Raw genomic sequence first — 26,197 nt, 5'->3', positions numbered from 1 at the left:
TCAGATAACACACTCCACCTTCTTCCCATTCCAGCTTTTCCTGCTTCCCCACCTTACTGTGGTTTTTCTAATTTTTTCTTCACTTCGCTTTGGCTCCCAGGAGACCCCAGCACCAGTACCATAGAGAGGGCTGGTGTTTGTTGTAAACCTTAAACAGGATGCAAATTTATAAGTACTGTATGTGCCATTGGTCATAACCGAAACATCTTAAGTGGATCCCCCCCATCCCCACTTTCAACCCTCTCCGCTACTCTCCCATCCTTCCCAGCAGGCAGTATCTTCAGATGAGATCTCCTCTCTCCTCTCAAGTGCCACCCCATCCACCTATGCTTTGGACCCCATTCCCTCTCATCTTATGAAAACTCTCGCCCCTTCCCTCCTCCTCTCCTTAACTTCCATCTTTAACCGCTCACTCTCCACTGGTTCCTTCCCCTCTGCCTTCAAACATGCCCACGTCTCCCCCATCCTAAAAAAAAAACACTCTCTTGACCTCACTGCTCCTTGTAGTTATCACCCTATCTCCCTCCTACCCTTCCTTTCCAAACTCCTAAAATGAGTTGTCTACACTCTCTGCCTCGAATTCTTCAACTCCAACTCTCTCCTAGACCCCCTCCAATATGGCTTCTGTCCCCTACACTCCAACAAAACTGCCCTCTCAAAGTTCACCAATAACCTCCCTCTTGCCAAATCCAATGGCTCCTACTTTATCCTCACCCTCCTGCCTTTGACACTGTGGACCACCCCCTTCTCCTCAACACGCTATCCAACCTTGGCTACACAGACTTGGTCCTCTCCTGGTTCTCCTCTTATCCCTCTGGCCGTTCATTCTTAATCTCCTTTGTGGGCTCCTCCTCCCTCTCCCATTCCCTTACTGTAGGGGTTCCTCGAGCGTCAGTTCTTAGTCCCCTACTGTTCTCTATCCATACTCACTCCCTTGGTGAACTCATTCGCTCCCACAGCTTCAACTATCACCTCTATGCTGATAACACCCAAATCTACATCTCCACCCCTGTTCTCTCTCCCTCCCTCCAGGCTCCTATCTCCTCCTGCCTTCAGGACATCTCCATCTGGTTGTCTGCTTGTCATCTAAAACTCAACATGTCCAAGACTGAGCTCCTTAACTTCCCTCCCAAACTCTGTCCTCTCCCTGACTTTCCTGCCACTGTAGATGGCACTACCATCCTTCCCGTTTCACAAGCCTACAACCTTGGTGTCATCCTTGACTCTGCTCTCTCATTCACCCCACATACTCAACCTCTCTCCAGAACCTGCCGGTCTCACCTCCACAACATCGCCAAGATCCGCCCTTTCCTCTCCATCCAAACCGCTACCTTGCTGGTTCAATCTCTCATCCTATCCCGACTGGATTACTGCATCAGCCTCCTTTCTGATCTCCCATCCTTCTGTCTCTTCCCGCTTCAGTCTCTACTTTACTCTGCTGCCTGGATTATCTTTGTACAGAAACGCTCGGGGCATGTCACTCCACTCCTCAAAAATCTCCAGTGGTTGCCTGTCAACCTTTGAATCAAGCAAAAACTCCTCACTCTCGGCTTCAAGGCTCTCCATCACCTTGCCCCCTCCTACCTAACCCCCTTCTCTCCTTCTACAGCCCTGCCCACACACTCCACTCCTCTGCCACTAACCTCCGCACTGTGCTTCATTCTTGCCTGTCCCACGTTCTCGCCTATCCTGCCATGGACCCCTGGCCTACATCCTTCCTCTGGCCTGGAATGCCCACCCTCCACACACCTGCCAAGCTAGCTCTCTTCCTCCCTTCAAAGCCCTACTGAGAGTACACCTCCTCCAGGAGGCCTTCCCAGACTGAGCCCTCCATTTTTCCTCTCCTCCTCCTCCTCCCCTCCCCATCGCCCCCTCCCTCCCTCTGCCCTACCCCCTTCCCCTCCCCACAGCACTTGTATATATTTGCACAGATTTATTACTCCATTTATTTTATTTGTACATATTTACTATATTTATTTTATTAACAATATGTATATAGCTATAACTCTATTTATTCTGATGGTATTGACACCTGTCTACTTGTTTTGTTTTGTTGTCTGTCTCCCCCTTCTAGACTGTGAGCCCATTGTTGGGTAGGGACCGCCTCTATATGTTGCTGATTTGTACTTCCCAAGCGTTTAGTACAGTGCTTTGCACACAGTAAGTGCTCAATAAATACGATTGAATGAATGAATGAGTACTGCCTGCAATAAAGAGGCTAAGACTCCATGCCAGGGTGCCCTGCAGGCCCTGAACAGGCTTTCCAGGTGCAGGTCAGGGAGTGGGGAGCATTCCCCAAAAAGGTTATGCCTTTTTCAATAGCAATTCTGCTATCTGACCAATCCCTTAAAAAACTGTGGCCATGAAGCCGGTGTAGCAGCCAACTCGAAGCTTTCCCACGGCTTCTATAAGCATTCCTAGCTCCTGCATTAGTAAAGGAGGCAGGGGACCAGGGAAGCCAGTGGTGTTGGCCCTTCCTCTGGCAGCCCCCAGATCTCGGCCTCCTTTCTCTACCCATCCCCTGTTATTGAATTTCCCCCAGGAGTGGGCTTTGAATGCAAACTGTGTCAAAAAAGCCACCAATCCCCATTCTGATGGCAAAGTTTTCACTCTGCACATTTTAAAACAAAAAGCCAATTTTGGTTTCTTTGGGAATTCTAGGACTTTTTAAAATTTCATTCATTCATTCAATTGTATTTATTGAGCACTTACTGTGTGCAGAGCACTGTACTAAGCACTTGGGAAGTACAAGTTGGCAACATATAGAGATGGTCCCTACCCAACAATGGGCTCACAGTCTAGAAGGGGGAGACAGACAACAAAACAAAACATGTGAACAGGTGTCAAGTCATCAGAATAAATAGAAGTAAAACTAGAACCTCCTCAAGAACCTTTGGTGGTTGCCCATCCCCCTCTGCATCAAAACAGAAACTCCTCACCATTGTCTTTAAAGCAAGCACTCGGTCACCTTGCTCCCCACATTTTACTTCCCTAATCTCCTATTACAACTCAGCCCACACAATTTACTCCTCTAATGCCAACCTACTCAGGGTACCTCAGTCTCATCTATTTCACCACTGACCCCTTGGCCACATCTTGTCTCTGGCATGGAACTCCTTCCCAGTTCGTATCCAAGACGATCACTCTCCCCACCTTCAAATGCTTATAGGGAAGCAGAGTGGCTCCGTGGAAAAAGCACAAGCTTTGGAGTCAGAGGTCGTGGGTTCAAACCCCAGCTCCACCAATTGTCAGCTGTGTGACTTTGGGCAAGTCACTTAACTTCTTTGGGCCTCAGTTACCTCATCTGTAAAATGGGGATTAAGACTGTGAGCCCCCCGTGGGACAACCTGATCACCTTGTAACCTCCCCAGCACTTAGAACAGTGCTTTGCCCATAGTAAATGCTTAACAAATGCCATCATTATTATAATTTTTATTAGAATCACATCTCCTCCAAGAGGCCTTTCCCTGTCTAAGCCCTCATTTCCCCTATTCTCTCTCCCTTCTGTGTTGCCATTTTGAAACATGGTATTCTCCGCAAAGCCTTCAGCTGTCACTACCATTCTCTTTCCCCCCTCACCAACCCACCAATCAGATCCTGTCTGGGGGGAATTAATTAGACATAAATGCCCTGAAAAGCAGAGCTTTCACCTGGCAGAATATGCTCAAAGCAGGTCTCCTGGGCACCAATTATCACATGGTCCTTGGTACCTTAGCTGGGTACATCTTTCTTGTGTACATGTGGGCAGCAGGCTGAGGGTGAGTCAGGCAGACTAGTAGCCCATCTGAACCAGCCCCACAGATGAGTTTCTCCCTGGGGCTGGTTGGCAGCTACAGTCCTCTTCCTCCACACAGCCACACCCCCTGGTCATTGCTGCCATACTTTTTGGGTGGGTTTTTCAGTGCCAAACATCAAGGTGGTATGGCAATCAGTGCTGGCTCACTGGGGAAATGGACTGGGAATGTGTAGCCAAACTGTCAGAGGGCTGGCTGGTCTCCGTGAATCAGGGGACTCGTAGCCTTTCCTGTTTGCCAGACACATTTACAAATCTTTAAGTCCCCCAGTAGAGGCACAGATTGGGGCACTTCAGTAATTCCCAGGATTTCTCAAAGTTTTGACCAGGGAGACCAGATGGTACAGATTTATCGAGGCAAGGGAAGATCAACACTGAATGTCCCAGAAGGCCCGGGAGTGCAAGAAACAAAAGCTGAAGTGGGGAGAAGGGCATTCCCCTCCCCCAACCCCTGGCCAGGTAGTTCTCCAAAATGCATCGTTGGCAGGAACACCAGGGGATGATTCAGCCCTGCCAGGTTAGTCCCCACGGGGTTTCAAATGGTGGACATCAGTCTGGAAGCCCTCACATCCCTCTCCCTCTGTCAGGAGAAGCTATGCGGCTACTGCCAGGGAGAATGGGGCCACAGGGCTGCTCCACTGTGGGTGTGGGCCAAGGACGGCAAGTCCCTTCTCCTTCCCTTCCAAGAAGCATCAGCTGCTCCTGATGGCCAGCCATTTCAATGGGGCAACCAGAAATGGATTGGGCCTGAAGGAGGAATGAACACTGTTGGTTAGGAGGGATCCCTTTCGCATGTTCGAATGCCTCTTTCTGGCTCTCTGTTTACCAAGCCAGACCACTTCAGTGAACAGTATTCATCGAGCACTTACTCTGTACAGAGTACTGCATTAGGTGCTTGGGAGAGTACAGTAGCATTAGTAGACAAGATTCCTGCCTTCAAGGAGTTTCCAGTCTTTCAAAGGCTGGGTAGAGCCCAGTGGTGGTTTGCATGAGAAGTGAGGAGATTGTCTAAAATCTGCCAATAAACACTAATAGACACAGTGGAGGCTGTTGATGAAGAAGCGGAAGCAGTGTGGCTCAGTGGAAAGAGCCTGGGCTTGGGAATCAGAGGTCTTGGGCTTTAATCCCGGCTCCACCACACGTCTGCTGTGTGACCTTGGGCAAGCCACTTAACTTCTCTGAGCCTCAGTCACCTCATCTGTAAAATGGGGACAACCTGATCACTTTGTACCCCCCCCAGTGCTTAAAACAGTGCTTCGTACATAGTAAGCACTTAATAAATGCCATCATTATTATTTCCCAGACCAAGCCCCCTTTCCCCAAACTGAGCCCCCTTTTTCCTTATCCCCCCTGCCCTACCTCCTTCCCCTCCCCACAACGCTTGTATATATTTGTACAGATTTATTACTCTATTTATTTTACTTGTACATATTTACTACTCTATTTTGTTAATGATGTGCATATAGCTATAATTCTATTTATTCTGATGGTTTTGACACCTGTCTACCTGTTCTGTTTTGTTTGTCTGTCTCCCCATTCTAGACTGTGAGCCCGTTGTTGGGTAGGGACCGTCTCTATATGTTGCCGACTTGTACTTCCCAAGCGCTTAGTACAGTGCTCTGCACACAGTAAATGCTCAATAAATATGATTGAATGAATGAATGACCCAAAAACCCCGTTCACCTCATGGATAATCACCAATCCTACCTTTCTTAGTACAGCAGACACCCAGTGACAGTGAATTCCTGGTGTAGACAGGAACCAAGGTGATCAGCTTCAAGTAATATCATCGTATTTAATTAAGCAATTGTATTTATTGAGTGCTTACTCTGTGCAGAGCACTGTACTATGCGCTTGGGAGAGAACAGTGTAACAGAGTTACTAGACACATTCCCTGCCCACAATGAGTTTACAGTCTAACCGAGGAGACAGACATTAATAAAAATAAATACATTATGGATATATCAATATATTATGGCTATGATAATAATGATTGTGGCATTTGTTAAGTGTTTCCTATGTGGCAAGCACTATACTGAACACTGGTGTAGGTACATGATAATCAGGTTGGACACAATTCCTGTCCCATACAGGGCTCACAGTCTAATTGGAAGGGAAGAGCAGGTACTGAATCCTTATTTTACAGATGAGAACTCAATGACACAGAGAAGCTGTGACCTTCCCAAGGTCATCCAGTAGGTAAGTGGAAGTGCAGGGATTAGAACTCAGGTCCTCTGACTTTCCACTAGGGCAGGCAGAGTTAAAGTAGCTCTTTGCACTATTGTTATCCGGGCAACTCCGTGGGATTGACATCTGGAGCCAGGCTTTCAGCTGGAAAGCTTTGTCTTGATAGCAGCTGAGTCCAGAGGTTAAAATGTGTGGAGCAGACCTGAGGAGGTGGAGGGGAGTGGGGAAATCCATGAGGCAGGAAAAGAGAAGCCAATTTTACACTGACACAGAGACCAACCACACCTGTGACAACGAAGCCCTTCCCCATCTCTGCCTGTAGTCAGGCAACAAATCAACGACTTAAAGTTTTCATTGATCACTGTATTTATTGAGCACTTACTGTGTACTGAGCACTGTACTAAGCACTTGGAGGAGACAATAGAGTTGGTAGACACAATCCCTGCCCTTGAGGAGCTTACAACCTAGTAGGGGAGATAGACATTAAAATAAATTACAGCTAAGGAAGCAAAAGAGTATAGGGATATGTACATAAATAAGAATTGTGAGGTAGGGGAGGGGTGAGTATCAAAGTGTTTCGGGTGTCTGGACCCAAGTGCAGAGATGATGCAGAAAGGAGGCAGAAAGGAGGAAGAAAGGAGGGGGAGAGGGGAGGCTAGTCAGGAAATGTTTCCTTGGAGAAAATTCGATTTTAGGCAGATTCTGAAAATGGGCAGATGGTCTGCTAGTTATGAAGAGGGAGGGGGTTCCAGGCAGGAGGGAAGACATGAGTATCAATCAACCAATCAGTGGTATTTATTGAGTGTTTTCTGTGTCCAAAACACTTGTGAGAGTACATACAATAGAGCTGGTAGACATAACCCCTGGATCTTACAGACTAGAGGGGAAGAAAGGCATTAAAACCAATTACAGATAGGGGAAATGACAGAGTATAAGGATATGTACATAACTGCTAGGAGGCAGAATGTGGGGTAAATATCAATAAATTAACCAGTGGTATTTATTGAGTGCTTACTGTGTGCAGATCATTTTACTAAGCAACTGGGTGAGTACAACAACCCATGTGATAGGGGTCATGTATAAATACTGCCTGTGTATTCTCTCAACCAATCGATAAATCAATGGTATTCATTGATTGCTTACTGTGTGCAAAGCACTGTACTAAGTGCTTGGTAGAGTACAATGCAACAGAGTTGGTAGACACATTCTACCCACAATGAGCTTTTCAGTCTAGAGGGGGAGACAGACATGAATATAAATGAATAATTTATAATATATAATTTATAGCTATGTACATAAATTGCTGTGGGGCTGAAGGTGAGCCCAAAGGACCCAGATCTAAGTGCATAGGATAGAAAAGAGAGAGAGAGAGAGAGAGAGAGAGAGAGAGAGAGAGAGAGAGAGAGAGAGAGATAGCTGGGAAAAAGAGGATTTAAACAGGGGAGGCCTCTTGGAGGAGATATGACCTTAATAAGACTTTTAATTGTACTAAGCGCTTGGGAGAGCACAAAATAACAGAGTTGGTAGGCACATTCCCTGCCCATAGGACCTTAGGTTTAGAGGGCAAGACAGACATAAATATGAGTAAATAAATTACACCTATGTTCATAAGTGCTGTGGGGCTGAGGGAACGGTGAAAAAGGATACAAATCCAGGTGTATAAGGGCAGCATGGAAAGGAGTGGGGGAAGCAGAAATCATTATTATTATTATTATGGTATTTGTTAAGCACTTACTATGTGCGAAGCGCTGTTCTAAGTGCTGGGGGGGGGGATACAGGGTGATCAGTTTGTCCCACATTGGGCTCACAGTCTTAATCCCCATTTTACAGGTGAGGCAACTGAGGCACAGAGAAGTTGTGACTTGCCCAAAGTCACACAGCAGACAAGTGGCAGAGCTGAGATTAGAACCCATGACCTCTGACTCCCAAGCCCACACTCTTTCCACTGAGCCATGCTGCTAGTCAGGGAAGGCCTCTTGGAGGAAATGTGAAGAGGGTGTGTTCATTGAGTTGTTATGGGTCGGAAGTGACTCGACGGCATTTGAAGAAGAAGAAGAGAGGAGGGACAAGTTGACTGAGTGCCTTAAAGCTGATGGTGAGGAGTTTTTATTTAATGAGGCGGTGGATGGGCAACCATTGGATGTTGTTGAATGGTTTTGTAGAAAAATGATCTGGGCAGCAGAGTGAAGTATGGACCAAAGTGGGAGAAACAGGAGTACATCAAGGAGGCTGATGCAGTAATCTAGGTAGGAGAGGATAAGTGCTTAGACGAGGAGAGTAGTAGTTTGGATGGTGAGGAAACGGTGGATTTTAGCCATGTTGTGAAGGTTTCATTTACAGGATTTGGTGACAGATTGAATATGTGGGTTGAATAAGAGAGATGAGTTGAGGATAATGCCAAGGTTATAGGCTTGTGAGACAGAGAGGATAGTGGTACTGTCTGCAGTACCACTGTAGAAGCAGCATACCAAGAGAAGCAGCGTGGCTCAGTGGAAAGAGCATGGGCTTGGGAGTCAGAGGTCGTGGGTTCTAATCCTGGCTCCGCCACTTGTCAGCTGCGTGACTTTGGGCAAGTCATTTAACTTCTCTGGGCCTCAGTTACCTCATCTGTAAAATGGGGATTAAGACTGTGAGCCCCCCGTGGGACAACCTGATCACCTTATAACCTCCCTAGCACTTAGAACAGTGCTTTGCACATAGTAAGCGCTTAATAAACACCATCATTATTATTACAGTGATGGGAAAGTCAGGGGGAGGAAACGGTTTGGGTGGGAGGATGAGGAGTTCTGTTTTGGACGTGTTACATTTGAGGTGTCAGCAGGCCATCCAAGTAGAGATGTCCTGAATGCAGGAGGAATATGAGATTGCAGAGAAGGAAAGAGGTCAGGGCTGGAGATGTAGATTTGGGAATTGTCATTATAGAGATGGTTGTTGAAGCCATGAGAGCGAATTCATTCATTCATTCATTCATTCAATCGTATTTATTGAGCGCTTACTGTGTGCAGAGCACTGTACTAAGCGCTTGGGAAGTACAAATCGGCAACATATAGAGACGGTCCCTACCCAACCTGCAGTCTAGAAGAGGGAGGCAGACAAAAAAAACAAAACAAGCGGACAGGTGTCAATACCATCAGAATAAATAGAATTATAGCTATATACACATCATTAATAAAATAAATAGAGTAATAAATATGTACAAATATATGTAAGTGCTGAGCGAATGAGTTCTCCAAGGTAGTGGGTGTTAGAGGAGAAAAATGTGTGGTCTGGGAGTTGGAGAACAGCAAAATTGGGTAGAAAGGGGAGAACTGATTGAGTGCTTTAAACTGGATATTTTTGTTGATGCAAAGCTGGATGTGCAACCATTGGCAGTTTCTGAGCTGTGGGAGTCATGTATAGAACAAATTTGTAACAGCAGAGAGGATGGTACAGAGTAAATGCTTAATAACAGTAATAATACTAATACTAAAATTACTATTGCTATTATTACTACTAATAATGGCTTGTTCATTGTAGGTGACTAGGGATTTACAATGTTTTGGCCACATGAAATCCCACATTGATGCTCTCTATGCCCTTCAAAATAGGGGTGAGTTGGATTCAAATGGCCCAGGGATTGTGGCTTCAAGTCCCCTCCTTTGCCTCCTCCCGTGGGGGGTGTGGTGGTGGGGGAGGAGTTGGGAAATTGGCCCTAAAAGGCTTCAGGGTCATGAAGAAGCACGTCATACACCCTCCTCATCCCCACCCCCCAGCAGGGCTGTTGGAGTCTCATCGAAACCCCAGCGACTTATTTTCCTGCAGGTCAATCAATCGTATTTATTGCTGAGAAGCAGCGTGGCTCAGTGGAAAGAGCCCGGGCTTGGGAGTCAGAGGTCGTGGGTTCTAATCCCGGCTCCGCCACTTGTCTGCTGTGTGACTTTGGGCAAGTCACTTCACTTCTCTGGGCCTCAGTTACCTCATCTGTAAAATGGGGATGAAGCCTGTGAGCCCCACGTGGGACAACCTGATTACCTTGGATCTACTTAGAACAGTACTTGGCACATAGTAAGCGCTTAACAAATACCATTATTATTAGCATTATTGTTATTATTATCCCAGCGCTTAAAACAGTGCTTGGCACATAGTAAGTGCTTAACAAATACCAATATTATTATTATTATCATTATTATTAATAAGCGCTTACTGTATGCAGAGCACTGTACTAAGTGCTTGGGAGAGTACAATATAAGAATATAACAGAGTTGGTGGACGCGTTCCCTGCCCACAAGGAGTTTACAGTCTAGAAATGAAGAAAAAAGGGTCTTGCGAAAGAAATGGGCTGGCCTGCCCGGGAGGGGCATGGTGCCACTTCTCCCACTTGGAAAGCCCTGCACTGCCCTGCCCTGTTTCTCCGCTGAGAGGGACACCTCTTGGGCCTGTGGCAGTTCTGCTCAATCTGCTCATCTGGGCCCCGGCTAAGCAGTGGGTGTGGCAAGTCAGTGAGTTACTCAAGTGCCTTTTGCCGAAAAGCAGCCGGCGCTGGTGACATTACAGAAGTAGCGTTGGGTCTCCCTCTTCCCCCTCCCCTGCTCCTCCTCCTGCTCCTGCTCCTCCTCCTTCCCTCCCTTGTCCACCGAGCCCTTGAAGGCCAGCCAGGCAGAGAGCAAGACGGCGGCAGGCTCGGAAGGTTGCAGAGCGGCCGGCCCCTGTGATCCCCTATCGGTTCCCCGCCTCCCCGCCCGCTTCTTCCCCTGCGGCCGCCGCAGCGATTCCCGACCCGACAGAGCTCCCCTGAACAGGGGTGCGCCAGCTTTCGGAAGAGCATGGCCCCTAAGGCACTCCGGCTGGCCATTGTCTTTGGACTCTTGGCCTTGACGCTCCCCTGTCATGCTGGTAAGTGTGGTTCACTCCACGTCCAGCCCAAGCCTAGGGGGGCTGGCGGGGTGGGGAGGGAGTGGAGAGGCATTTCCTCCTATTAGGCCCTTCCACAGACTGGGTGACTCTTTGGATGGGTCACCCGTCCGGGACAGGAGCAAGGACAAGGGCAGGAGAAGGGACAGGGGCAGGATCATAGGCGGGGGCGAGGGCGAGGACACGGGTGAAGGGGTGGGGGGCAAGGGCAGAGGCAGGAGGCTCTAGAGCACACCCTCTCCCCACATTCACTCTCTAGCCTGCTGGCTCTCATGCTTGGGCTGCCATCAGGGATTGCCACCAATCCCAAAATCTGGAAGAAGGTGGTCTTTCCTGAAATGGAAGCCCTGGCAATAAACAGAAACAAGACAGTGAAGCAGTACCACTGGCTTGGGTTGGCAGGACTATGAAGCTCTCACGAAGTACACCCAGCTGTTGATTTTAACCACTTGATGGTTTGTGCATACACAAAGAGATGAGTAACTTACTTTTCAAGATGATTATGGATCAGAACCCTCTCTGCAAAAAAAAAAAACAAAACATGAAATAAAGGAAGTAGAGGGTGGAGATGGCCAGTCCCCAGTCAGAAAGGGTTGACTCCTGGCTATGTGCACCTGAGAGTTTAAGCTTCTTGTGGGCAGGAAATATGTCCTTCACTTCTGTTACACTGAGCCAAGCCCTTAGTGCAGTGTGTTAAACCCAGTGGAGGCTTGCCATCTCTGCTACTCTCAGAACCAGGAGGATGAGCTAGAGGCTGGGAGACCCTGGCGTATCCAGAGCAATAAAACTGGTTTCTTATCCTTTTATATTGATTCATTGTCCTTGGACATGTGTATAGAACCCTTGAAAGAACCACCAGGACTCACTTGGGCTGGGAAGGATAGAGGAAGAAAGATGAGTCTGATTCAGGGAAATGTTATCTTGAGCCGGTGCGCCCACACTGTCTCAGTCTTTCCTGGAGTGGGAAATAGAAACCATAGCTTAGCCAAGGATTTTAGATCTGCAAACTGTGGACCTGATCCTGGTCAATGTGCGGAACCAGTCCAAAACCTGCTGGGTGGTCTTGACCTCCTGCCCTCTCCTCTCCTTTCCCCAGCCCCCCAGCAGGGGGTCCAGCACGAGGGCTGGAGGGGCTCAGAGTACAGAAGCCCAGCCCACTGCCTTGCTGAGGCCCTGGCCGCATCCCCTGAGCTTTGGGTGCCTCCAGGAGCCAGGGGGCCCAAACCTCAGCCCCCAAAGCCAACAGGCCCTCTGTGCACTCCCAGGCTTACCCCCGTAAAGTCCTGCTGCAGCAGCCACTTGTCTTTGCAGATGACAAGCCTCCGGATGCTGGAAAGGAAGCAAGTGAAAGCCTCCCCGAGATCTTGCACTTGCTAGGCACCAGGATCATCGAGTCAACGGTGGACTACCTTCTCACGGCCATGATTAGACGAAGGTAATTGATGAGCCCATCTTTGGGCCTGCTTGCTTTCTCGCTTTCAAGCATGGCAGTATAGGTGCAAGGGGGGAAGGGTGCTAGGGTCATCGGTGCTTCATGTCTTCCTCTTGCCCTCCTTGTCCAGCACACAGCTGGGTCAGGGAGTGGGGAGGTGGAGATTGGGGATGAGGGGTAGGAGGGACTTCAGGACATGGGGACGTAGACCCTCTAGTCCTGGCCGTGTGTGTGTGTGTGTGTGTCTGTGTGTGTGTGTGTCTGTGTGTGTGTTTGTCCTCACCTGCAAAATGGGTATTTGATACCTATTCTCCCTCCCACCAATGGACATGGTTGCTGATGCCAACAGTGGGGAAACCCCTGGCCAGGTCCACTCAGGTGGCAGGTGGGCTGTGCAGTCCAGTGCTTCCAGCATCTCCAGAGTTGGGGGAACTGTCCATTCCTGAGATGCTCAATCTTTTGAGAAGGGCAGGGTTTTAGGGAGAAGAAACTTGCTCATCTAGATACAGTGAATGTGACATGAGCCAAGGGGGAGTTGTTGAGAGAAACCAATTCTGCAATCCTCATAAACAATTACACCAATCCTTCCCCAGCAGGGACACACTCTCTTTCTCCCTTTGGCCTGAATTATCCAGATATTTTGAGCCAGAAGCACCCAGCTTCTCCAGCTCCCTAGATGGATCAGGCCCCAATGTATTTTGGAGACCTGAATTACCCAGATATTCTCCCACATCCACACACAACCTGAGAGCCACACAACCTGACCAAAAAGGGTATTGGTCTTCCAACTCCTCTTCCAGTCTCAGTCTGGGCCAGACTGGTTAACTCCCTCTTTGACAGGAAGCAGCAGCCGGAGGGAGGGATGGACCCATCGGTCAAATGTTGAACATGCCCCTCTCTCCCTGCTTTCCAGCGGACGTATGGATTTGGAAGAAAAGTCTGCCGAACACCCAACCGGCTAGCTGGTGGCTCCGCAGGTGATTTTGCACTTTTACTTGACCTCTTTACTTTACCTTGTTGGACCAGTCCTTGACAACGATACAATGGAACAAGGAGACTTGCCCTGCCTGGGGCCAGCCCACAAAACAAGCAGCTTAAAGCGCAGGGTTGGTCTCCATCAGGATTGTTCCACGGCGCAGCTGAAAGCCACCTTGGTCTCATTTGAGGATCCTGGCTCTTCCCTTAGTTGGGGGGCATCCTCACCCCATCTGGTCTTCTCTTACATCTCTCAAATGCAAAGTTCCAGCTGGGAGAAACATAGGGCCAAGGGTTACAAGTGCTTAGGACCACAAGGCGATAGGTTTGTGGGGCAGAACCAGCCCTGGTTTCAGCACAAATTCCTAACCCTGGAAGTTTCTTAATGAACTTCTCTCCTGCTCCATTTCACTCAGAACCAAAGGGGGTTGGGTTGGGGCTAAAGGGGGTTCAGCCGGCCACGGGGCTGGAACCACTGGGCTTGTGGCTGCTGGGTGATTGTCTCCTATTGCCCCAGAAAGCTGCTCATCTCCCTTCCAATCCTTCTTCCCTACTTAGAAGATGAAAATTAACCAAACCCAGTGCAGGTTTCCTTTTGCATTTGATGCCTTCAGAATGTAGATATTTTACAGCCCACCTAGATCCCAAAGACAGTGTTTCTCAAACTTGAATCCACAGGTGACTGCACTGATTAAACACGGAAACACAGTTGATGGGATCAGGGAGGTGTGAAGTCTTCACGTTCCTTCTAATGGGCTGTGTACATTAAAGATGGATGATTCCAACAGATGAGTTAACCTCCCCATTGTTTTTGTTTCAACGCTGTCCTCTCCCACACCCAAACATCCACACCTTCTCCTGTGCACTAAAAGGGAGAACGGATCTGGTAGGGGCAATGTGAAGAAGCCAGTCAAAAGTGCATCCTATCAATCAGACTCAAAGCAATCTACATTCACTAATTCTCTTCTCAGTGTCCTTAGGGAATGGGAATTGGACAGCAAGAGTTCTTCATTGACCCCTAAAGGAAAGGAACGGAGTTGCCCAGGGCTCCTGACCAGCGTGAAGTGGAACCAGGGTGGGGTCCTAGCTGCTTGAACCCACAGACCACTCTGCCTCTTCTCACCTTCTAGGAAAATCAGTGAGGGCCCGAGCAGTGGATAGAGACAGACAGAGACAGAGGACAGTGCAGGAAGCTGACAGTGTGAGGAATCTGTACAGAAGGCCTATTCCCACCGGATTCCCACAAGGACTGTGCCTTTTCAGTAAATGCTTCAGAGGACTTTACTGACTTAAATATTAGTTTCAGTTGTTTTGGAGGTTTTGGGGGTGAGCCCGGCCTTCGAGACCCAGAAGGCAGATTCTTGAACTGGTGCCAACAGCTGGGCAGAGGAGACCATCCCTCCATATTCACCATGCCTGTGCCTGGAGCCAGGGTGGCCCCAGCTCCCCATTTACTTCCGTGGGTCTGGGAGAGGGAAGCATGTGAGGAGCAGGTTCAGGTGTGGGAGGGTGGACCATGCAAGCCTCTCTCTCTCCCCAGGATCTCTCCACCCACGGCCTCTTTAGCATGGCTCTGCCCAGCCAGCATTTCTCTAGCATGGGTCTCTCCCTAGCAAATCTCTCTCTTTAGCGTGTCTCTCTAGACAATGAATAAGCTTTAGTCATGCCTTCAGACTTTACAACCCACATAGTAATGGCTTCATTCAAGTCTAATGAAATCCCTCAAGAAATGCCCCCATTCTAGAGGCCAGAGAGGTCAGCTGGAAGGGTGAGTTGATCTCAAGAGCCTAGTTCCTCTTGGTTTAGCAGATGCCCCAGGGCTGCCCAGATCTCTCTGATCTCCCATCCTCGTGTCTCTCTCCACTTCAATCCATACTTCATGCTGCTGCCCGGATTATCTTTGTCCAGAAACGCTCTGGGCATATTACTCCCCTCCTCAAAAATCTCCAGTGGCTACCAATCAATCTGCGCATCAGGCAGAAACTCCTCACCCTGGGCTTCAAGGCTGTCCATCACCTCGCCCCCTCCTACCTCACCTCCCTTCTCTCCTTCTACTGCCCAGCCCGCACCCTCCGCTCCTCCACCGCTAATCTCCTCACTGTACCTCGTTCTCGCCTGTCCCGCCATCGACTCCCGGCCCACGTCATCCTCCGGGCCTGGAATGCCCTCCCTCTGCCCCTCCGCCAAGCTAGCTCTCTTCCTCCCTTCAAGGCCCTGCTGAGAGCTCACCTCCTCCAGGAGGCCTTCCCAGACTGAGCCCCTTCCTTCCTCTCCCCCTCGTCCCCCTCTCCATCCCCCCATCTTACCTCCTTCCCTTCCCCACAGCACCTGTATATATGTATATATGGTTGTACATATTTATTACTCTATTTATTTATTTATTTATTTATTTTACTTGTACATTTCTATCCTATTTATTTTATTTTGTTAGTATGTTTGGTTTTGTTCTCTGTCTCCCCCTTTTAGACTGTGAGCCCACTGTTGGGTAGGGACTCTCTCTATGTGTTGCCAATTTGTACTTCCCAAGCGCTTAGTACAGTGCTCTGCACATAGTAAGCGCTCAATAAATACGATTGATTGATTGATTGATTGCCCATCTCCAGGGGCTGGGCCCCGCCAGCTGCCACAAAACAAGCCCAGACAGCAGATCTATAGCAAGTGGTTCTAACTGGCCAGTTCCTAAATGCTTTTGCACAGCTCTGTTCAGGGTTCTTGCTGGGCTTAGGACACCCAGCAGGTAGGGTCTACCATACTACCCACCCCATCCAGCCTCCAGACCTACCCTCTCCATTTCATCCTGCCTGAGCCAGAATATGTCCTTCTCAACAAGCGCCCCCATTTGCTCAATGGGGCTCATTTGCTGCATTGAAGGCTCAATGCAACCCTCTTTTATCACTTCTCTGGTCATCATCATTCTTTATTGTGAGAGACCAGGCCCTCATATTGGGAGGGTAGAACCGGCAAACTGTAGGTGGCTTGGGAAACAGCTCACGACAGCTTTCTGCTGCCCATACCATTGCCCTCTCCTTCAGCGTGCTCTATGATCACTACATTGCAAGCATACTCTGTCTCAGCAGACTGGCAGACAGATGGATGGGCACTCCTGACATGGTGTTACAATGTGGGCAGGGGAGATGGACTCAGGAAATTCTACCATTAAACCCACGAGGCTTTGCTGACTCTATTTGCTATTCTAAAATTCACTATTTCAGTTCAATCCTGGACTTTGAACTAGTCCAGGGGATTACTGGTCATTAAGTTTTATTTTGATTTTGAAAAGCAATGAGGCCTTGTGGAAAAAGCATGGGCCCGGGAATCAGAAGACCTTGGGTTCTAATCCCAGCTCAATCACTTTCCTGCTGGGTGATACTGGGTGAGTCACTTAACTTTTTTGTGCCTCAGTTTCCTCATCTCTAAAAATGGGAATAAAATATCTATTCTTCCTTCCCTTTAGGCTGAGAACCCACAGTGAGACAGGGGCCATCTCAAATCTGTTTATAGTGTATCTATCCCAGCACTTAGTACAGTGGTTGACACATGGTAAATGCTGAACAAATATCCTTATTATTATTTTGTTTTGAGATCCAAAGAAGGAGAGAAGGCTAGTGCCTTGAGTTAAATTTGCAAGGGTGAAAGGGTTGAGGTCAGGAAAAGTAAAATGGAATTTCTTTATATTCTATATAAATGATGATAAACATCAGCAAACTATTATTCAAACTTTATTAAACTTTATTAAAGATTTTCAGAGTATAATATCTTATACTTTAGGAAGCATCATGGCCTAGTGGAAAGAGCACGGGCCTGTGAGTCAGAGGACCTGGCTTCTATTCCTGGCTTTTCCACTTGGCTTCTGTGTGACCTTAGGCAAGTCACTTAACTTCTCTAGGCCTCAGTTTCCTCATCTGTAAAATGGGGACTCAATACCTGTTCTCCCTCCTACTTAGACTGTGATTTCCCTGTGGGACAGGGACTGTATCTTCCCCAGTGCTTAGAACAGTGCTTGACAAATAGTAAATGCTTACCAAAATTATAGTTAATTATCATTAATCTCATTGCATCACAATCTATTATATGTTTGAGGAGTTCGTTTGCTTGGGAAAAATCAAGTCATACTTCCCAATTGTCTTTAGATGCCAAGTTTTGAGTTCACAATCCTGCCTCCTAAAATAGCCAAATTCACTACTTTTTACATCCAAATGTGCTGGGTGAAAAGTGTGAATAATTAAATAGCAACTTGTAGGGAGGAGTCTAAAAGATGAGGAGGTGAGGTGAGAGGCAAAGCTGTGGCACGCTCAGGTCCAGGTTCCCACTCATACCAGCTCTGTTCTGGAGCACTGGGAGGATTTCCATGGAAACCATAAAAAACAAACCAGCTGTGGACACTTCTCCAGCTCTGGGGCCAGGCTGAGGAGAGAGAGGGATTGAGGGAGCCAAGGAAGGAGGAAAGAAGGGAGGAATGGAGGAAGGAAGAAAAAGATGAAAGGGGAGAGGAGGGAGGGAAAGCAAGAGGAAGAAGATTAGTATGGGCGGGGTGGAGGGGAATAGGAAAGAAAAACTCCTGGAAGAGGGCTGCATGGGGCCCTGGGTCTGCATGTCTGGGCTGGCCCTGCCCGCCTCCCACAGAGACTCGGCCAGGACCTGCTCCCATGGGGTGGGACGCTCTTGCCCCCAATCCGGGGAGAAGACTGAGATCTGGGAGTGACATAAGCAAATAAATCTTTCCCAGGCAATGCCAAGAACTTTGGCTGGTATTAACAGAATGAGAAGCTGCAATGTGTGAATGAGTCTTTGCAGGAGGCAAGAAGTGCAAGCTTGTTCTGCCGACCGTGGCCATGGTTTTTCAAGTCAAATGAAGATGATTTTCTCCCTAAACCCCCTTTAGCAGGTGGATTCATTCATTCAATTGTATTTATTGAGTGCTTATTGTGTGCAGAGCACTGTACTAAGTGCATATAAATGATGGTATTTGTTAAGTACTTACTATGTGCCAAGCACTGTTCTAAGCGCTGGGGTAGATACAAGGTAATCATGTTGTGTCACGTGGGGCTCACAGTCTTAATCCCCATTTTACAGATGAGATAACTGAGGCACAGAGAAGTTAAGTGACTTGCCCAAAGTCACACGGCTGATAAGTGGCGGAGCTGGGATTAGAACCCTTGACATCTGACTTCCAAGCCCATGCTCTTTCCACTAAGCCACACAGCTCCACTCTCCATATGTGTCTTCCTTGCCAACCATCTCCTTAATTTGGTCACTTTTATGAAAATTGGCCCAAGATCTTGGCTGGTTGTAGAGAAAATAAACTTCCTTATCTGTTTCAGCATCTGGCGATGATCCATCAGCATGTCGAAATTGGATGAGGTCCTTGTTCGCCACATGAGCCCTATGAACATGATACAAATCGCTCGTCAATATTTGCATTATCTATATTTAAATTATGTGGCCTCCCCCATTCAACCAGTTCTTTGATTCTCTGCTCAGGCATCTCTTTAGTGGCTTGTAAATTGGCCCCACACTGTGCAGAATTTCCTCTGAGATAATAATAATAATGATGGCATTTATTAAGCGCTTACTATGTGCAAAATACTGTTCTAAGCACTGGGGAGGTGGTATCCCACAGGGGGCTCACAGTCTTAATCCCCATTTTACAGATGAGGTAACTGAGGCACAGAGCAGTGAAGTGACTTGCCCAGAGTCACACAGCTGACAATTGGCAGAGCTGGGATTTGAACCCATGACCTCTGACTCCAAAGCCCAGGCTCTTTCCACTGAGCCACGCTGCTTCCAGGCTCATTGCTTAATCGCAGCCCATGTGGAGACAGGGTGGGGTGGGATTCACTCACCTAGCCCTTGGCCAAAACGTTGGGCGGTTGGATGTAGGCAATGCAGGTGGTATCCCTGGGGTGGTTACACTGTGGGATGGTTGTAACCTGGGATGTGTCTGTGAACGTATAAACAGTACTGACTTTGTTAAAGGTTTTGACGGCCACCTGTGACGTCGCTTGGTACTACAAAGTATCGAGATAGAACCATTCGGCATATTGATACAAATGGAATCTCAAACCAGATTCAGATTGGAAGTTGTTCCTGCCTCCATTCCAGGGGTTCCTGAGGGCCCCCTAAGCCCACTGCTCCATTTCCCTTAGCCGCTCCCCTGTGGGTGAGTCGTCTCCTGGATCAGGACTGACTTCTGGCTTATTTCTGGCACTGGAAGAGTGTGGCACATAGTGCCCTGCTGGAGGGTCTGGGGTCACCTGCTGGAGCCTACCCCTCTCCCTAGCCACTCTGGTCTTCCAGGAGGAATCAAGGGGCCACACACACACACACACACACTCTCACACACTGACAACTCACACTCTGCCCTACTCCTTCACTGGATCCCCTTCTTGCTCCGGCAGCCCCCACTCTGACAGGGGTTAGGTCCCACAGTACAGGACCTAGCAGGGAGCTCTGCAGGCCAGACCCTGGGGAGGGCTCAGTCCTTCTTGAGAACTAAGGGCCCCAGTCCTCACACTGGGCCCACAGTTAGCAAGAAGCAGAAATCCTTCCTGGAGCCCCAGAAACAGTCTCCTCCACATTTCTCCTTCACATCCAAGCCTTCACAGTCTCCTTCACATCCAAGCCGTGACCAAAACCTGCCGGTCTCAGCTCCACAACATTGGCAAGATCCGCCCCTTCCTCTCCATCCCAACCGCTACCCTGCTCATTCAAGCTCTCATCCTATCCCGTCTGGACTACTGCATCAGCCTTCTCTCTCATCTCCCATCCTCGTGTCTCTCTCCACTTCAGTCCATACTTCATGCTGCGGCCCGGATTATCTTTGTCCAGAAACGCTCTGGGCATATCACTCCCCTCCTCAAAACTCTCTAGTGGCTACCAATCAATCTGCGCATCAGGCAGAAACTCCTCACCCTGGGCTTCAAGGCTGTCCATCACCTCGCCCCCTCCTACCTCACCTCCCTTCTCTCCTTCTACAGCCCAGCCCACACCCTCCGCTCCTCCACCGCTAATCTCCTCACCGTACCTCGCTCTCGCCTGTCCCGCCATCGACCCCCGGCCCACGTCATCCCCTGGGCCTGGAATGCCCTCCCTCTGCTCATCCGCCAAGCTAGCTCTCTTCCTCCCTTCAAGGCCCTGCTGAGAGCTCACCTCCTCCAGGAGGCCTTCCCAGACTGCGCCCCTTCCTTCCTCTCCCCCTCGTCCCCCTCTCCCTCCCCCCCATCTTACCTCCTTCCCTTCCCCACAGCACCTGTATATATGTATATATGTTTGTACATATTTATTACTCTATTTATTTATTTATTTTATTTGTACATATCTATTCTATTTATTTTATTTTGTTAGTATGTTTGGTTTTGTTCTCTGTCTCCCCCTTTTAGACTGTGAGCCCACTGTTGGGTAGGGACTCTCTCTATGTGTTGCCAATTTGTACTTCCCAAGCGCTTAGTACAGTGCTCTGCACATAGTAAGCGCTCAATAAATACGATTGATGATGATGATGATGATGATTTCTCACATGCCTTTCCTCATCCCCACTCTGTCTCACCTGTACAAAAACAGGCATGCACACGTGCACGCAGACAAACATCCCTCACATACTGGAGGAGCCAGCAGCAACTCCTGTGGACAGAGTCTCTGGGGGACAGTGTTGGGGCTAAAGGAAACAGCATAGAGGTTGAGGGGAGGAGGTGGGGAAGACAAGGAGGAGTGTGTAAATTCAGTCTTCAGAGTCAGGCAGCAGTGAACAGGGCCCTTACCAGGGGTGGTGCAGTCCTAATGGCTCTGGAGTGAGCAACATCTGGCATCTGGCCCATTGTTTCCTCTCTGATCGGTGGCTCTGGAACACTCTGCCATCTTCCACTCAGACAAGTTGCAGGTGCAGAGACCTGGGCTAGAGTCCCAGGCAGCCAGTCATGGGCATGGAGTCCCGGGTAGGCAGAGGAGAACAGGGTGGACAGGATCTTCTCTGAAGAGAGCTGGCACCAGAGCCTGGGGGAGCTGGGAATCAGGGCTGGCTTCAGTGCTCAGGGCTCAGTGCTGGGGCCATGGCACCTCTCTGCTCCCTGCTCCCTGCTCCTGGGGTGTCAGAAGCTACTCCAGCTGGTGGTCCATATTGACTTGATGAAGCATGAGGATGTGGGCTCCCCTTCACTCCAGATGCTCAAAGTTGAGTCAACAGAGCTCGCAGTTGCTGCCTAGACCTCCTCTGGGGAGGTGGGGGAGGGGCATCCAGCATCCATTCCGGGAGAGGCTGGAGATTGTCCACTGGCTTGGCCTTAGATAACATATCTGGAGCAGTGGAACCTGTCACGCCTTGGGAGACAGTCCAGATTCATAGTTCCGTGTCTAACTGGCCTAATCACCAGCTGTCTCCTCCCACACACACACCTCCCTCTCCGTTCCCCACCCTGGGCCATGACTCATCTCAGACAGCACACATGGGTTGAGGGCTCTGTACTCAAGTAGCCCTACTGATGATCAGGGGGAGCCAAGTTTGTCCCATCTCATGCTCCCATTGCCCTTATCCTACCTGTGTCTACCCCATGCCCATTCCCTCAGCCTGACCATGGCCCAGGACCCCTTCATGGCCATTTATAGCAGAGCAAAGGGACAGGGAAAACCAGGCACATGAGACATGGAGACACTCTGAGCAGAGAGTAGTTATCACTCACAGCCCCTGCAAAAGGGGCCTAGGCTCTGCATGGGCAGCCTTGGAGAGGGAGAGGAGCCAAGGCATGTCTGAGCTGCTTCATCTGATCTTCCCCGCCGGCCCCCCGGCCCCTGCCAACTCCCCCAACTCCCTCCTTTCCCTCCCTGGCCTAGTGGAAAGGGCATAGGACTGGTCAGAGATCCCGGCTCTGCCAATTGCTTGCTGTGTGACCTTGGGCTAGTCACTTCACTTCTCTGGGCCTCAATTTCCTTACCTGTAAAAGGGGGATTAAAACACCTATTCTCCCTTCTACTTAGACTCTGAGCCCCATGTGGGACAGGGACTGCGTCCGATCTGATTAACTTGTATTTATCCCAGTGCTCAGAGCAGTGCTTAAGTAAGTGCTTAACAAATACCATAATTAATTAACTAATGAATTAATTAAAGGCAGTGCTGGATTAATGCAGGGAACAAGGGTCTGCTGCCTAGGGCACCAGGCTGAGGGAGGCCCTGGAATGTGGAAGCCAAAATCCCCAGGGAGCCGAAGTCACATACCCCAGCTGAATCTACAGGCCCCAGCTGAACCCCCAGTTGATGGGAACTACAGCCTCTGGTCGAACCATCATCTCACCAGAGCCACAGACCTCAGCTGAAGTCACGGATAGCTGGAGCCACAGAATCAGCATTCATTCAATCGTATTTATTGAGCACCTACTGTGTGCAAAGCACTGTAATAAGCACTTGGGAGAGTACAATATAAAAATAAACACATTCCCTGCCCACAATGAGCTCACAGTCTAGAGGGGAAGACAGACATTAATATAAATAAATAAATAAATAAATAGGGTGATGAGTGAAGGGAGCAAGTCAAGGTGACACAGAAGGGAGTGGGAGAAGAGGACAGGACAGCCCAGTCATGGAAGGCCTCTTGGAGGCGATGTGCCTTCAATAAGGCTTTGAAGCGGGTGGAGAGTAATTGTCTCCATTCCAAGCTGACAGTCTAGATCTGGAGTTTAGTCTTACATATGGCTCTGCGACCTGGACAGCAGATCTTGAGCAGTCTCTAGATCAGTTTCCCCACTATCCCCTCAACCATACGTAACATCAGAAGGCAGGACAAGATTATCAACAACGTGGTACTACCATCTCAACTCCCGTCTCTGTGTGGATGCCTCCCTTTTCGTTCATTCATTCATTCATTCATTCATTCAAGCATACTTATTGAGCACTTACTGTGTGCAGAGCACTGTACTAAGTGCTTGAGAGAGTACAATATAACAATAATGGCCTAGCGGAAAAAAACATTAGCCTGGGAGTCAGTGGACCTTAGTTCTAAACCCGACTCCGCCACTTGCCTGCTGTGTGACCTTGGGCAAGTCACTTAATTTCTCTGTGCCTCAATGAAGATTCAATACCTGTTCTCCCTCCTATTTAAACTGTGGGGCTCCATATGGGATAGGGACTGTGTACGACCTGATTAACTTGTATCTACCCCAATGCTTAGAGCAGTGTTTGACATATACTAAGCACTTAAATGCCATTATTACTGACATTATCATTACTCCAACCGATTCCCCAGCCCCCAGCCGAACCCCTAGCTCACCGGAGTCACAACCCGCAGACGAAGCCACAACTCCCAGCCAAACCCCCAGCTGAACGGCTCACAGGAGCCGCAAGGAGCTGCTGACCTAGCTAACTTGTTGAGTGCTCTGCAAATCTCCCCTCACCAACCTGCTCTTGGCATCTTGAGAAGTAGGGCAGGGGAGAGAGAGTTTCCAGATATGCAGGGAGAGAAATGGGAGTGGAGAATCACCCCTCACCTATCCTTTCCTCCTCTTGCTCCTCAAGATATCCTGGGCTGTGAGAGAAGTAGTAGTAATAGTATTTATTAAGCCCTTACTGTGTGCAGATCACTGCTTGGCTTGGCAGGTTGGGGTCTGCTGGGAGCCATTCATTCATTCAATCGCATTTATTGAGCCCTTACTGTGTGCAGAGCACTGTACTAAGTGCTTAGGAAGTATAAGTTGGCAACATATAGAGACGGTTCCTACCCAACAACAGGCTTACAGTCTAGAAGGGAGAAACAGACAACAAAACAAAACATGTGGACAGGTGTCAAGTCATCAGAACAAATAGAATTAAAGCTAAATGCACATCATTAACAAAATAAACAGAATAGTAAATATGTACAAGTGAAATAGAGTAATAAATCAGTACAAACATATATACAGGTGCTGTGGGGAGGGGAAGGCGGTAGGGCGGAGGGGATGGGAAAGAGGAGAGGAAAAAGGGGGCTCAGTCTGGGAAGGCATTTTGGAGGAGGTGAGCTCTCAGTAGGGCTTTGAAGGGAGGAAGAGAGCCAGCTTGGTGGATGTGTGAATGGAGGGCATTCCAGGCCAGGAGGAGGACGTGGACCAGGGGTCGACAGTGGGACAGGCGAGAACGAGGTACAGTGAGGAGGTTAGTGGCAGAGGAGCGGAGGGTGCAGGCTGGGCTGTAGAAGGAGAGAAGGGAGGTGAGGTAGGAGGGGGTGAGGTGATGGAGAGCCTTGAAGCCGAGAGTGTTGGAGAGCTATCCCCGGGCAGAACCACCCCAGCCTCCGCCCTCGCTGCCACCCCAGCCCCAGTGGCCTCAAGCTTGCCAATGACTGAGGCTAATTCTAGTGGTTGGGGTTGTTGTCTACTAATAACGGCTCTGGACAATTTAGTTAATACTCATGGCCGGGGTGAGATTAAGGAATGCCAAGAGCAAGGGCAGATTCACACACTGGCACCTGAGCCATAAAAACGCACTGCGTAAAGTGCTGGTCCCCAGAGTGGCATGGCCCTGGCCCCATGGCAGAAACCAATACCTGGCAGTGGATGCAGTTTCTCTCAGCACCCATCAATTCCCTCTGGGCTGGCTGAGTGGCACAGTGTAGGAATATGGGAGAGATTCCTCGCCAGGAACATCTTGGCAATTTTCCCTGAGTGCGTGCACACATACAAACACACACACACACACACACACACACACACACGCACATGCGCGCACGCGCGCACACACACACACACACACACAGAGGCACACACACCTTGTCCAGAGGCCAGCCCTGGCCAACACACTGCCCCAAGCCTTCAGGGATATGGGGAAGGTTAGGGAGCTTGAGGAGGAGCTCGCCCATAGGGCAGGGAAGGGAGTAATTTTGGAGTGGGAGAAGAATCAGGGTGAAGTTGGGGTGATGGCTCCATATGTCACAATGGGGCTATGGAATATCAATTAACCCCACACAATAGGTGCTTGGTATAGTGCTCTGCACACAGTAAAGTCCCAGCAATGTGCTCTCCACACAATAGAGGCCCAGAACACATCTATGCTTTCATAGGCACCCAGTGCAATGCTCTGCACACAGTAGGCATTCAGTAAATCTGACTGATTGACTGACAGACAAATTAGGGCTGGTGAAAGCATTGGCCGGTTTTGAACCTGCATTTTGGTTGCATTCATTCATTCATTCCATTGTATTTATTGAGCACTTAATGTGTGCAGAGCACTGTACTAAGCATTTGGGAAGTCCAAGTCGGCAACATATAGAGATGGTCCCCTACCCAACAACGGGCTCATAGTCTAGAAGTGGGAGACAGACAACAAAACAAAACATGTAGACAGGTGTCAATACCATCAAAATAGATCAATTGAATTATAGATATATACATCAGCAGTTACTATGTGCCAGGCACTGTACTAAGCGCTGGGGAAGAGCCAAGCAAATGTGGTTGGACACGGTCCCTGACCCATGCAGGGCTCATGGTCTCCATCCCCATTTTCCAGATGAGGGAACTGAGGCCCAGAGAATAATAATGATAGCATTTATTACATGCTTACTATTAGGATGATGATGATGATGGTGGCATTTGTTAAGCACTGACTATGTGTCAAGCACTGTTCTAAGCGCTGGGGTAGCTACAAGGTGATCAGCAGATAGCCACTGTAGACAAACAGGGCCTTTGTAGCAGAAAGAGAAGATTTGGTAATTATGTAGTTAATTAGACGAGAGCCTGAACTTCTTTTGGCCCAGGTCAACAGGGGAAGGGAAGAAGGTGGGGGAAAGGGGAGTGAAGAAGAGGAAGAAGCAGTATAGCTTTCCATAATGACATTCTAAATTTAAAAGAAAATAAAATCATTTCTCCAGGACATTCCCCTTGGACCACTGCCTTCTGGGGGAATCCCTAAGAAAGCAGTCCTAGTTTAGAATAAGCCAAAGGAGCCACCCTCTCTGCTGGGCTGATGG

At 48.9% G+C, this 26,197-nt stretch overlaps 1 protein-coding gene across 1 annotated transcript; it reads left to right on the top strand.

Moving 5' to 3' along the window:
• Positions 1-10,641: 10,641 nt before the first annotated feature.
• Positions 10,642-14,066, top strand: CX1H5orf46 (chromosome X1 C5orf46 homolog). The gene is made up of 4 exons (XM_038740769.1): positions 10,642-10,852; positions 12,182-12,305; positions 13,216-13,279; positions 13,956-14,066. Exons 1-3 carry the CDS (start codon positions 10,783-10,785, stop codon positions 13,262-13,264), a joined length of 243 nt encoding a protein of 80 aa, XP_038596697.1. The 5' UTR covers positions 10,642-10,782; the 3' UTR covers positions 13,265-13,279; positions 13,956-14,066.
• Positions 14,067-26,197: the final 12,131 nt, after the last annotated feature.

The sequence above is a fragment of the Tachyglossus aculeatus genome, chromosome X1 (genome assembly GCF_015852505.1).
Source record: "Tachyglossus aculeatus isolate mTacAcu1 chromosome X1, mTacAcu1.pri, whole genome shotgun sequence".
In the NCBI taxonomy this organism is placed as follows: Eukaryota; Metazoa; Chordata; class Mammalia; order Monotremata; family Tachyglossidae; genus Tachyglossus; species Tachyglossus aculeatus.
This window is presented reverse-complemented; position numbering and strand designations above follow the sequence as displayed.